Source organism: Leptinotarsa decemlineata, unplaced genomic scaffold (assembly GCF_025532065.1).
Source record: "Leptinotarsa decemlineata unplaced genomic scaffold, Ldec_3_MD MMD2_tig00026340_RagTag_RagTag, whole genome shotgun sequence".
In the NCBI taxonomy this organism is placed as follows: domain Eukaryota; kingdom Metazoa; phylum Arthropoda; class Insecta; order Coleoptera; family Chrysomelidae; genus Leptinotarsa; species Leptinotarsa decemlineata.
This window is the reverse complement of record NW_027412694.1, coordinates 9,243,909-9,258,802: the sequence shown is the minus strand read 5'-3', so window position 1 is coordinate 9,258,802 and position 14,894 is coordinate 9,243,909. Positions and strand designations below refer to the sequence as shown.

The 14,894-nt window shown below is 31.4% G+C and overlaps 1 protein-coding gene across 1 annotated transcript in view; it reads right to left on the bottom strand.

The window, feature by feature from the left end:
- The window catches only part of HDAC4 (Histone deacetylase 4), a 153,952-nt gene that overhangs the window by 13,341 nt on the left and 125,717 nt on the right, over window positions 1-14,894 (bottom strand). The window contains exons 6-9 of the mRNA XM_023156375.2: window positions 13,945-14,119; window positions 10,620-10,805; window positions 4,906-5,114; window positions 477-677 (exon numbers count right to left, since the gene is read on the bottom strand). Coding sequence (XP_023012143.1) covers window positions 477-677; window positions 4,906-5,114; window positions 10,620-10,805; window positions 13,945-14,119 — 771 coding nt within the window. The remainder of the gene's footprint in view (window positions 1-476; window positions 678-4,905; window positions 5,115-10,619; window positions 10,806-13,944; window positions 14,120-14,894) is intronic.

Genomic DNA, 14,894 nt, shown 5'->3' with positions numbered 1-14,894 from the left:
TACCTCGCTCGTATAAATGATTGAACTTTGATTAGCTCAAAAATATACCCAAAATTATTTTACCTACAATTTGAACGAAATTGTAATGATTGTCAAAATAATGACAATTGTAGAGGCCAGGGCGGTAAAAACTGTACAGCCTTCACATTAAAAATTTGTAAATCCGCCACTGCATAACCCATGCCATCAGTCAAATTCAGCATTATTTATGCGCCAAATTCATGGAAAATTGGACATCTTGGATGGACTCCACCCAGAAAAGGCATTGCAGACATTTGAACACTGTTATATTCCACACATAATGGCATCAATAGGTCTTTCAAACAAATAAAAAATTTCTGTGATATCTGTTGAACATTACTGATATTTTTCAAGTACCACTTTGTGATATTTTCACTAAACAGTTCATATATATTGAGGGCTGTGGCTAAAAAGTTATCAGCAATTCGTTGCTCCCAAGAATATTCAGTACTTACCCAAAACATGCCGGAGATACTCTGTAACCACCCAAAGGAGCCAGATGTCCCTCGGTAGAATCAAATCCAGCAGACACAAGAACTATATCGGGTCCAAACTCTCGTGCAATTGGAAATATTATGCTCCTAAATGCAGCAAGATATTCTGCATCACCGAGTGGTGGGTTCAAGCCTCCTGACCATGCTATGTTCACATTGAATCTGTAAATGAAAAACAAATCATAATATTTAGTTCAAAAAAGGAAAGTGATAACTTTGCATAATGGTTCATTGCATTAGTCGAAGTACTTACTTTTCTCATTAAATGATCACTGAATTCGTGATTGTATAAATAATGGAAAAGGACAAAGACTTTGAATGACGACAGCTCCATAGAACAAAACTAAGCTAGTATAGTACTGTTACAACTAGGTAATGAGTGAGAGTCATGCATGCGAAGTCAAACAACCATACATTCCTAAAAATTCTTTCATTTCCAATTAATTACAAAATTACAAACATACCTCTTTTTAATTATGGGTATAAAATGACAGGGCTTGACTAGTAGATTAGAAGTACATTTTGAAATAGATGAAAATTCAAGATGGCCGCAGCTACAAAATGGCGGATTACATTTTTTTTACAACTACCTCAATATGGGTATCAAATGACAAAGCTTGACTAGTAGAATAGAAGTACATTTTGAAAAAGATGCAAATTCAAGATGGCCGCAGCTACAAAATGGCGGATTACATATTTTTTCACAACTGCCTCAATATGGGTATCAAATGACAGGGCTTGACTAGTAGGATAGAAATACACTTTAAAAAAGATGCAAATTCATGATGACCGCAGCTATAAAATAGTGGATTACATATTTTTTCACAACTACCTCAATATGGTTATCAACCGACAGGGCTCGACTAGTAGAATAGTAGTACACTTTGAAGAAGATGCAAATTCAAGAAAACTGCAGTTACAAAATGGCAAATTACATATTACCTAGTAAAACTGAGGCACTAAATGACCTGAACAGAATGAGAAGATTTCAGTAACAAAATTAGAATACAAAAACTTGAAAATGAAATGACTAAGAAAAATTATGTTGTTATGTTATTTTTATTATCACAATAAAACAACAACGCAATCGTTTCTAATGACTGTCAGACTACTACTCGATCAGGATTGAGTTACCAATCATTACATCTTGTGCTGCCATCTATACGGGAAATAGTGAAGTATTAAAATACAAACGGTAAATATATGCAACTAACAACAAAGCATATTCAAGTGAGGGTCGTTGTATAAGTACAGAATTGCTAATATTAACAGTATTTACACATTTAGTCAAGTTACGATACGCCCAGTGATTTAATTATTTTTTTATCTGATCAATACTGTAGATTGCTGCTGAGGATAGAGGTGTCATGACTGCTCCCTAAGACCTTCTGAATTATTTTTTAGTTTTTAGTACATTATCTACATCATTATCTTTTTTTTTTTTTAATAAAACTGCTCAACATAAAAAACTATATTCGAGACACTGAAAGAGAAGAGAATAAAAAAAAAATTTATATTATCATTATTAGATATACAATATATATACGTTTTGAATGCATAAATTATAAATTTTTGAAATACAATATACTACTAGTATATAATGCCTAGAATAGAATTATTCAATTCATGACTGAATAAATCTCAATAAATTGATGGATGTAGCCGTTACTACGTGGTAGGAAATCATAATGAAAAAAAGAGGAATTAAACTTTCTATGTTTTTTACCACTTTTATTTGTAACTTACGTTACTGCAGTTTCGTCCTATACGGACATTTTCAAAATTATACAATAAACTCGGTCGGAGTTTATTGTATAAGTTTGAAAATATCCGTATAGGACGAAACTGCAGTAACGTTAGTTACAAATAAAAGTGGTAAAAACATAGAAAGTTTAATTTCTCTTTTCTTCATCATGAATAAATCTCAGTATAAAAATGTATGAAGAATACTTCATTTTTGTATTTTGTATCATGAATTCTACAAAAACTTTTAATGAAAAAAGGATCAAGTGATTGATTCATTGAAATTAAATGGGCTACTTGCTTGTCTCACTATCATCTCTAAAATGCCATTAATGCTTCTATTCATCATTACATTCGCCTGTTGAGATCTGCACATGTTGGAAAAGTTCTTATAATGCAAAAATGGCAATGAGAGTAATACAAATTCAAAATTTGTGGAGAGATGTTACTAATCAATTATTTTATTACAAATGCTTACTTTTTAGTATGAGAAACATTTCCAGTCATGTAGTTCAAAATAAATATACTATATCTAATATAGCGTCGTGCCTCAGCTTATCCAAGAATCTCAATTTTTTCAGATTTTTGGCAATTGAAAGTTGATCCCAAATGAGTGGCAGTTCCATAAAAGAGTAAAATGTTATTTGAATTTTTTTTATAGAAGTGAACACGACTTGATGACATTGACACTGTTTTTTGTTGTTTTATGTATGTTTCTTAAATTTTTTTTCACAAAGATTTAATGTATATGTTCATATTTCTAAACACGAAAATAATTTCTCATTTAGATTATTCACGATTTTTATGTTTTGTATATATGTAATATATATTTATATTTCATTATTTAAAATAGCTCACAATTTGTTGCTGCAAGTACAACGAAGGTACAACTCTACTCAACAGAAAATAATCTTAGTTTTTGATGATCAAAGTGGCTTTATGAATTTCTGATCGATTATAGGGTGTCGGTCGGGGGCCAGGCGGTTCGACGTGGGTGCTTTGTTCACTCACTCGAATTGACTGACGTGTTGGTCGGTGGTTCAAGCCCTAGTCTGAACGATCGATTTTCACTTGCTATCGTCCAACCCGTTTTAGGAGTCACACGTTAAAAGGTAAGATCTTGTTAATCCCTGGCTCGCACAAGTTTCGACTTCTGAGGGTTGTCGTTCGTAGGGGCGCGACAGCTGGTTAACGGAAAAACAGATTTTAAACATATTATAAGAGATAATAATTCATGACAGATATGAAGTTCATTGATACAAAGTTAAAGAAAAACTAAAATTTAATGAATACATGAGGAGTTATTATTATAAGCTTCAATTGAGCATTATCAAAAAACTAATTGAATAATGAGGCCACTACTTGTGGTTTTTTGTTAATGTTTGCATTGTACAAGAGAGAGTCTGCTTTCTTTGGATTTGACACTAATCATGATCAACCTATTTTGATAGTACAGCCTTTTATCTTTAAACTAAATTTTCATGTTGTTTTCTGATAATTTATGAGCGTGCTCGGAACAGTTTCTTTCAATCTTTTTTTATGGATTTTTTCAAAAAGTGTCGCTCCAGCAACCAATAAGTAGTCTCTTGTTTAATTTGATGTTATTAATATAATTTTATTCAATTATATTTGTTAGGTCAGTCGGTAGCCAAGCGGTTCGGCGTGGGTGCTTTGTTCACTCACTCGAATTGACTGCCGTGTTGGCCGGTGGTTCAAGCCATAGTCTGAACGATCGATCTTCACTTGCTACCGTCCAACCCGTGTTAGGAATCACACGTTAAAAGGTAAGATCTCGTTAATCCTTAGCTCGCACAAGTTTCGACTTCTGAGGGTTGTCGTTCGTAGGGGTGCGACAGCTGGTTAACGGAAAAACAGATTTTAAACAGATTTTTTTTAAACAGATTCATTATTATTCGATATCTTGTGAATGTATGACTAATACATCAACAACATTTCATAAAAATAAAATTTTATATCAAAATATGTGAGTTGGAAGTGTTAAATGATATGAACAAAAAATGTTTTCAAAGGAAATGTCGATTCAAAGAACTACTACTCAATACAAGAGTTTCTTGATGAAAAATATACAGCATCCAACATATAAGAATTTCAAATATTTCATTTTGTTTGAAGTATATGTTCTAATGTCAAATATTTTCAACACGTATCCAATGTGGAAATATTTTTATATATTGATTTAAAATTGTAAAAATATGTGATTCTGTCGTTTCCCATAATGCATGATGTCTTCATGTATATTTTTGTTGTATTGTTACATTCAGAGAAAAATAAAATATCTGTCTAACCAAAACCTAAACTCTGAAGAAGCTATAAATAAAATCACGAAATGGTAGCAGACTTAATTGTTCAATAACCTCAAATTACTCAATAAAAGTATGTCTTGGACGAAATTTCAATAAGTGAGCTCAATCGGGTTTAATGAAAATTTGATTATTATCATTTCATTAAATGAAATAGTCGAATAATTATCGAGTATTTGACCAATAAATCTTGGAATCACACATTAAAAGGTGATACATCTTTAAACTTTATTTTGGGTTGTCATTTGTATGGGACCGACAGCTGTTGATGAGAGAACTGATTTCTAAACAACATTCTCTAATTGTATTGACAGATTTCCACTTACCCTACTCCTGCTCCAGAACCACATTCAGTAACTCCACCTGTCCCAGGAAAGAAATTTCCATCATCGTGTCGATGCATTGAAATTACCAAGACTCTTGGGTCATCATAAAAAATCTCTTGTGTTCCATTGCCATGATGAACATCCCAGTCAAATATGAGTATCTTATGAACTCGATGTTCACGTTGAAGAATTCGTGCAGCAATCGCTACCTGTTGAGAAATTCAAGTAAATTATGGCAGATTAATCTAATCAGAATGAAAATAGCTAGCAATTTGAGACATACAAAATTAAAAAATACCAAAAAAATTTACATTTTCAAGGACATAAATGTTTTACAAACAATATATCATGTAGGAATACAAAGTACAATCAATTATGAAAGAAAAAACAAAATAAATGAATATTATGTTAGTTGTATCTAAGTTATTGATAAGAAATTTTTAATATAGCTCTGACAATTTAGCATAAATGGTGATTACGTTTAATAATAATCATAATAATAAAAAAGTTATTGGTTGCTATAAAAACCTCGTCTACAAGTCCACAGTCTCATCGATATGATAATTAGATATCAATCCACAATACTCCCAGTTAACACATGATTAACTTAAACCTTGCAGGTACGTACTGTTTAGGTGAACAAAATTACATTTCAAATAATATATAAAATGTACATAGATTTGATATCAAAATGTGATATACTTCAGGTTATAGCACATATATGTGCAAAACATTATATCTCGGATACATGCAATATTTTATATGGTCATGAATTACATGACCAGTATAGGAATTGAATTACATTGCAGATGTGTAACAGACTTCATGTCAGATTAATATATATGGCTACTGCTTGTAAATAAGCTAACATTGGAAAAACACAGAATTATCAATATAGTCCTCCCATCATGAAAATGAAATATTATTGCTCATTTTTAGCTCAGCAACAAATTTACAGAAATACTTTATTCACGATTTTGCAAATAACAAAATAATGTTCATGTGATATATCAATAATATATTTATCTCTGTATTATCATTGTATAAAGAGTATAGTAAATATGTCTTCAGAACAATTTCTTTGCGTGTTGACATTTTTGACGGCGGCGAGTTAAAATAATATTAGTGTTCCTTGTTGTGAACTGCCATGTGTGATGTCATTTTCGTTCACAAACAAATTTTGGTTCATATTCGTTCACAAATATTGGTTCCTGTCAATAGGAAAACAAGTAAGCAGAATATTTTTTTCATTCAATTCGATGACTGTATTGCTTATAATTGAAAGAAAGACGTTTTTTCGCTGGGCTCCCGCCAGAAACGACGCAGGGTATTGCAGAACTGTTCTGATGGTAAAAATGATGCATTTTCTTTAAATTCAGAAATAAATGAATCTAATGTTTCCACAGGCATACATAGCTTTATTTATTCTCCAGTAATGCATTCTGTTGAGAAAAGTACTTCTGATATGCCTGATAATGTTTTGGGAGATACTATGAATATGTCTGATTCATTTGTGTCCCATGAAAATGTAGACTTTGAGTCCTCACCAGCTTCTTCAATTTAAACGGCCTATTGCTTTGATGATGTTTATGGCTATTCAAAAAATTCTTTTTCTGAATTTGTATAGCAAATGTAATTTCAATGTTGAATGTTTACATTTTTTTTGTAGAAAAAAGACTCTGTGCAATCTTCAAAAAAGTATCTTTGATAGTACTTCAAATAATCGAATTAAAAAACATGATAGAAAGATCAAATAAATTTGGCCTACAAATAAATGAAATGGAAACGATAAGGGCATATTTTCCCATTGAAACAATTGAAGATTTACAGAATGTAGAAGACCTCCTAAAAAAAGAAAATGAAAAAATGCTAATGGTATGTGTATAGACTAACTTTTCTTTCAATAGGCTTTCACGGGTATCAAACAGATTATTCCACTCAAAAAAATTTGTGTACAAATCAAAACTTATTTTGTCTTAACACTGGTCTAGTTATTTGGCATATTATTTGCCATAAACTATTTGTTTTAAAGATAGTTGCATGATAATGTGATATTATCATTGAAAAATACCTGTAGAGACACTATTATGAAATATATATTACAAGATACTTACTTTTCTTGAAAATTTCATATGCAAAAAATCATTTATCTATATAAATGACTTACATCATTATTGAGGATTTATATTTTCATTGTCAATGTTTACATAAGAATAATATATAATTTGTCTTGAAAAAAATCTTTTTTTGCTCAGATTGTTTTCCTTAACAATATTGGAGGATCCAACATGAAAGACAATATAAATAGAATATTGAGAACTTAATTTTTCAATGAATTTGCGGTACAATGCTTCTGGTTAGGATTGAGAAACAACTACAGAATATCAAATTCTCCAGTAATTGTCTTGAAAGGTTTTATTGTTCCAATTTATTTTATACATTTCAATATATTGAATACATTTTCAATATGAACTTTCTGATCCAAATTAGCATAACATGACAAACAACTTGAGTATTAACACAGATTACTATTATTTTAGAAATTATCCACAGAAGTTTTCCATTGGCTCAAGAAAAAAAGATTGACATGATTTCATCAGAGTGGTTCCGACATGCCAGACAAAGGTTGTGTGAAGGATTTTTCAAGAAGATAGTTTTACCAACTGGGATGTGTAATTTTCGTTTTTATTCGTGTAAGAAATAGAGGTTTCAAAATATTTTCATGAAGTTTTGTTTTTATCGTTTTTATTTTTCCTTATAAAGCAGTGTTTTAAAGATTTGAATAAGTGACTTTCATAATTGGCTAATAGTAATTCATTTTTTTCACGTACAGTTTTATGTAAATTTTTCATCTCAAAAAATCAGTTTCATAAACTTCAAGTGAACATTTTACAGAAAACTGTACTTGATAAAAATGAAGTACCTACTATGATGAAAGTTACATTCAGAGTATATGATGTTATGTACTGAGTACATAATAATAATAATAATAATATGTTTATTTGTCAATTGTTCACATGCTAATTTACATCGATTATATTATATATAATATACAAATAAATACAAATAAACACCAACACAGAACATCGCCAAAGCAGAGCTTGTATGCGATGAAACTGCCAAAATTTTCGATTAAAAAATATACGTATTTTATGAAATAAACTATAGCAACAAACAAAAAAGAAATACAGAAGAAATAATCTAGACAGTAAATAAAACTTTTGTATGTAGTAGTTAATAAAAATAATAATAAACAAAAAGAACTACAAACCATTGCAAACAACAGGATTTGCCAATACAAAAAAAAAGAACAACATACTATGTTACTAGGACGTCAGGCTCTTAGTAACAAATTAATTTGATGTCGTTCGTCCAAAACGAATTTTTCAATTAATTTTTTAAATTTTTTAAAATGTTCTGCCTGTCGAATGGACTCCGAAAATATATTATAGGCTCGACTAGCTGAATGCAAATGACTTCGATGACCAATTGTTTTGAGTGTCAGTTCTGTTTTGATCAATTTTTTTACTTTATTTCTAGTGTTATGTACGTGGTCTATATAATCGTGACGTTTATGTTTATATTGAAAATACACTAACTGTATGTAGTACAACTGACTAATATCAAATATTTTAGCCTCTTGATAAAGAAGGTTTGTAGGATACAACATGTCTCTTTTAAATATTATTTTTAGGAATCTTTTTTGTAGAGTCTCAAGTTTGGACAAATGACAGTTTGCGGCTCCACCCCATCCCAATATTCCGTAATTTAGCCTAGATTCAACCAGAGAGTAATATACAATCTTTATCACAGGTAAGTCTAAGTATCGGTTCAGAAATTTTATTTTATATAGCATAGGCCTTAATGTTTTAATTACATTTTGTATATGTATATTCCATTTCATAGTATCGTCAATTGTTATACCTAAATATTTTATATATCTAACTCTATTTATTTCTATTATTTTATTGTTGACATGTAACTGTACAACATTAAAATCTGGTAAACCATTTTCATAACAACTAAATGGAACAAAGCACGTTTTTGAGTAATTAACAGTTAATAAATTATAATCAAACCAGTCTATAATGTGAATAAAATCTTGATTAATTTTTTGTTGTAGGTCAGCCCATGACTCACTCTGATAAAAAACAGCCGTGTCATCTGCAAAACTAATAATGGAACCTTCAGTATTCAAGGTAAGTAAATGATTAATATAAATGGTGAACAGAGTAGGCCCTAGAACCGTACCTTGCGGCACACCATATGTTATTGAATTTTCTTCACTTAATTTATCATTTATTTTGACTTTTTGCTTTCTTCCAGCTAAATAGCTTACCATCAAATTATAAACACTTCCCCTGAAACCTAAATCCTGTAAAGTTTCCAACATCCTATTATGAGACACTGTGTCAAATGCCTTTGCAACATCCAAGAAAATGCATAACGATTTTTTGTTTGTATCTAGTGATTTATAAATTTTGCTTGTCAGAAACATGCTTAGTGTTATATAAAAAGTACATGATGAAAGTTACCTGCAAAGTATATAGTGAGCATTACATACAGAGTACAAGTTAAATGTTATGTACAGTACCTATATATGATGAGTTTTACATACAAAATATGTGGTTAAGGTCATGTACAAAATACATGATCAAGGTTATGTACACATCACTTACTGAAAAAGTGAACTTGTGGCAGACTTAGATACATGCCGAGTATGTACATGTAACGTAAAAAGTCCGTGAAATATGATATCGCAGAAACTTACGTTTCATATCTGTTACATGGCAGGTACGTAATTGTGCTAGCTAGGTATTTGTGTGTATGTGAACGTTTTGGAATATATTTATATATGTAGATGTATATATGAATATACGTTTGTAAATGTGAATATATGTACTGATATTCATGTGTAACTAGAAGAATTAGCGTATATAGTTATATTTCCGTTTATGTCACTCAAATCATTTTTTCTCAAATGTTTCTGTTGAATGTTTCAAAGTTGAATCACCCCAATGGAAGAGTCCAGGAGAGCAAAGGCCCAAGTTCGATCAAATGTCAAGGTTTTGCTCAAGCGTGGGTCAAAATTCTCCAAATTATCTTGTAATCAAATGTTACAATAATATCAGACCTCTGATTGATATTGGGAAAATCACACTAAAAATTGAACTTACTTGAATTTTGATTGATAGGTGTTTTACCCAATCAATGAATTCCTTGATTATGAATGTACTATAACTATTTAGGTATATGCTGTAACTAACCTCTCTAAAACATTTTTTATTTTTTCAATAACAAAAACATTTTATTGCCTTTTGTGTCTGCTTCTTGATATTAGGGTGTAATCCCATATCTAAATTTTTTTAAATGACTTTGGATTTCAATATTTTATTGTCTATGTATATTATAAATTATGATGTACTGATTCAGTGGTATATGTATTTTAAACTATAAATTTTAAAATATCTTTATTGTTTTGCCTAGTCCAATACCTAAGGTTTTTCATGTATAAAAACCGTATTTTGTATGTGTAAAGATCTTCAGCGATGAATATTTAATCTAAATTCATTTCAACGTATATGTGGGCTGGTTGAAAAAAATGTATTTTTTCTTCAACATTGTTCATCACAAGGACTATCATCAATTCCGATCATTATAAGAGAGTTGAGACAGGATTGAAATTTATTGAAAATTATCAATTAAAACCTCACCGAATTGAAAAAGCAAAATCCCATGGCTTGTTGTGGTTCCGCATGATGACCTGGAGGTCTGACTATTGCAAAACCATTCCTGATATCTCCTGTCCAGGTACGTACTGCCAAATCAACAGTGCAACCGACCGCCATTCTGGCAGCAGGTGCAGTATATAATTCATTCCATGTTGTGTCTGTATCAACCTGGAAAAAAAAAATAGACAATATTTGCCTTCGAATCTGATATTCAATATGAAAAAGGTGAATATCATTATTCGCAGTCGATCCACTTTCTGATTGGTAGTGAAACAAAAAATTAACAGTAGAAATGGCATCTGAGCATAGGCAATCTTAAACAAATAAATATCAAGCTTTAATATTAAGAAATAAAAGCTTTCCTATATAACACTTATCAGTTATCTTACTAAGCATTGTTTCATTATTTGTGAATTTTATCTGTCAAAGGCATCATTGATGCCTTTGTCTGTTAAAAAATAGGGTGAATGTTCAAATTTCGCAGGCTACGTATAGAGCATGGATAAAAAACGACACTCGTCCTGGATGCTCCGGTATATCAACAACCAATGAAAATGTTGAGAAAGTGAAGTTATAGAGAATCGTCGAATCACTATTAGAGAAATTGCTGAGGATGTCGGCAAATCGGTTGGCTCATGCCATGCAGTTTTTTTTTAATTTGGGCATGAAGGGTGTGGTAGCTAAGTTCGTTCCAAAATTGTTGAATTTGACCGAAGAAACCGTCCCATGAGCATCGCTCAGGAATTGTTAAATGATGTCAACGGCGATCCAGATTTGCTTAAAAGGGTCGGTCATAACTAGTGACTAATCATGAGTTTATGGTTATGAAATTGAAACCGTCCAAATGAAAAAGCCCAGGAGAGCAGAGACCACAAAAATACACTAGGTTTTGTTTCAAGGTTTTGCTCACTGTTTTTTTTTTTTTTGATTACCGTGGCGTAGTATATCAGGAATTCTTGTCACGTGGTCATACGGTCAATAAGTTATGTTCTTGAAGATATGCGCCGCTTGCGTAAAGCAATACAAAGAAAACGTAAGGTATTGTGATGAAAGAATTCATGGCCACTCGTCATTGTCAGTTCGTAATTTTTGGCCAAAAACACAGAAATCATGCATCAGCCACCGTATTTACCAGATTTGGCCCTCTGAGACTTTTCCCTGTTCCCAAGATTAAAGAGACCAATGAAAGGATGGCGTTTTGCGACGATTCAGGAGATAAAAAGCGAATCGCTGGGAGAGCTCAAGGACGTACCAAAAAGTGCATATCAGAACTGCTTTGAGAATTAGTAAAAACGCTAGCCTAAATATATTATATCTGAGGAGGACTATTTTGAAGGGGACCAAATAAAAATTGATGAAACAAATATTTTTCGAGAAAAATGAAAATTCACCGCAATTTCTGAACATACCTCGTATATTTAGGTCTTTCAACATTGAAAAATGGTCTGAAAATATGTGTTACTTCCATATTAATTTTAAAAATTCTTATATATTGAACAGTACAGCAAAATCGAAAAAAATATCTCGAGAAAAGTCAGAGGGAATTTATTTATTTTGAATATTTAACAAAATGATAGATCTTCCCTTATCATCCAGATTGAATCGCGAGACTTTATATATCTTATTTCTACACTGTGATCGAATTCATTCCTGAAACATATACTTTTTAGCTCAAGTTTTATATAACTGGTTTTTATTCCATATTCGCATGAGTGACTGCCTCAGGGTCACCTTATCATTTCCATCAATTTCTACTGGTTTTTTAATTGTAAATCACACGCGCTTTTCATTTTCCTTTTCAAGGGGTACTGGAATAAATTGATATGTTATGTTGCCCTGATTATAACGGGAATTACGGCATTGTTCAAATATGCGTTACTGAGGTTCAAATCAATCAGAATTTCAGTATCAGATTGAATGCTAAACTAGAAATTGGAATGCAAATTGAAATTTCAAAAATTCAGAGTAAAAATACTAAATTAAACAACTACCGTCCTGATATGTTGCTACTGATAGATTTAGATAGGTTGTTGCCCGAAAAAAAGTTGGATCGATGCAACTAATTTTCCTTTATTTTCAGTATTTTACTATTAAAGTAAGTTACAAAAAGGATTTGAAGCTCTATGACTTCTATTTGATTATCTGCGAGCGCTTTCGACAGCTGGTCCACAGCTGGCCTAGAAGATGACAGCACGATCCTAGGGCTGACGTCAAAGGCGAAGTTCAAAACAATAATTCAAAATTACTGATTTGTTCTACCACTTAACCTCACACAAGCTCAACATTATAAAATGTGCCTGATATTGATTGTATGAACATCAGTTCGATATGAATTTTTTTCATATAAGTCGGAATCTTCGTTATGATTATTCTGTGAAATAAGCACACTGCATGCAACTGTCTACGCATTGCCTTATTTAACCAATCCGTTTCAACCAATTTATTGGAAATACTTTCTCGCCTTCGAACCCCATGAATGGGACGTAAACATGAATTTTGAATGTTTTGGATTTTTCGCTCAGAGCTTTTGTTAAACAGGGACGGTACACTGAATCATCAAAATTCAGGGTAGACAAAAGTAAATTATCACATAACATTATTTTTGTTGCTTTTGCAAGAAAATTTCTATATCCATAAATAATATTGAGAGTTCCATAAGCGTTTTGGATACGTTTTTTCACGTGTGTTTCGAATCTTAAATTACTTTCGAGAATAAGTTCCAGGCTTTTCGCTTGATCTACAATGGACAGGTCCTTGTCAAGTATTTTTATTTTGTCTTCAATCTTCTCCCCGACATTTTTTGGCCCAGATGCGATGTTACTTTCTTGTCTTTTAATGTATTGAAATGTGAGGTTCTTATATACATCACTGTTATCGTAAAGGGATATTGAATTTGATGAAAAATTTGAATTGAACTGAGCTAAGAAATTGATATGTTTTGAAATTGTTCTCGTACTGAAACATTATGAGAACTAGTACTTTGTTTTATTATAATAACAATTAAAATTAGTTCTATTGATTTGTTGGGTTTGTTGAGTAAATTATTATTACTATGGCCAGAACGAGTCTATAGGTTGAATTTTGTGACTTACAAACACATTAAATGTAGATTTAGAACTTTTTAATTCTTCTTTAGAATCATATAAAAAGACTGAAAAGATTGTAATTGATTGGTTTATTTTTGCCTTTCTTTTTTTTATGTAAAAAATAGGCAATATCAAAAATAAATAAATAAATTATTGCTTTCTACTCACATTCAAATTAAAGCAATAAGAGAAAATACACACTATTCGTAACATTTACTCACCCCAATACCTCCACAGTGTAATCTCACAAAAGCGTTGACTGGTAAAGCACTAAGTTTACTCATGTCCATCTTATGCCTATTTAAAGAACTAGTTCCGTAAAGTAAGGAGTGAGCTTCCGAATGACAGGCTTGCAGTTCTTGGGTCGATGCTTTCCTTGGTCGTAACCTATCACATCTGAAAAAAGTAATAGGAAATACATGTCAGTTCATTTTCATTGTGGTTCATTATAAAACTTCATTTATTGTGATGAAAACCGGAAAAAACAGCCAAAGAAATATGACTTTTATAAGATTATTCCCACTATTGAGTGGGGAAAAAAATTCTGATCTTTCTTACATTACCACCTCTTATAAATAATTATGTACATATGGCTGACCTAAAGTTTTATCTCCAATACACAATGAATGCATTCCCATATACCAAAAAAGGAGAAAGACATGTTTCGTTGGGCTGTGGTGAGGATACGTATCAAATAAAAGTAATGCTGGTAGCCTAGGAGTTGAAATGTTATAACAAGTTAGGCTGATTTTGTACTTTATTCCCATTTTTTTTTTCATTTAACATAGATTTCGTGAATTCTGATAACTCAACATTAGGCTATTAAAAACCATGATTTTGAGCTCATTTTAGGCTGTTTTCCTCCTTATCACCGATTTTTCATATAAATTGAAATCCATACCTTCCAGTTTGTGTTTGAAAGTTATTTCTTTGCATGATCTATGTAGAAAGTTACTTCTTTTAAAATTGATTGCTTTCTTCCTTTCCTTGGAAGATTCTCACATTTTTTTGTATAAAGTTGGAGTAGTAGAAAGTCAAAAACTTTCCCAAAAATTAATCACTCCTAAAAATATATCCCTTTCAATTCGAACACGTTTTCTTTGGCTGGGATTCAATCAAATGAGCAAATGAATATTTTCGATGACATAAGTCGATCATACTTATTCCGTGA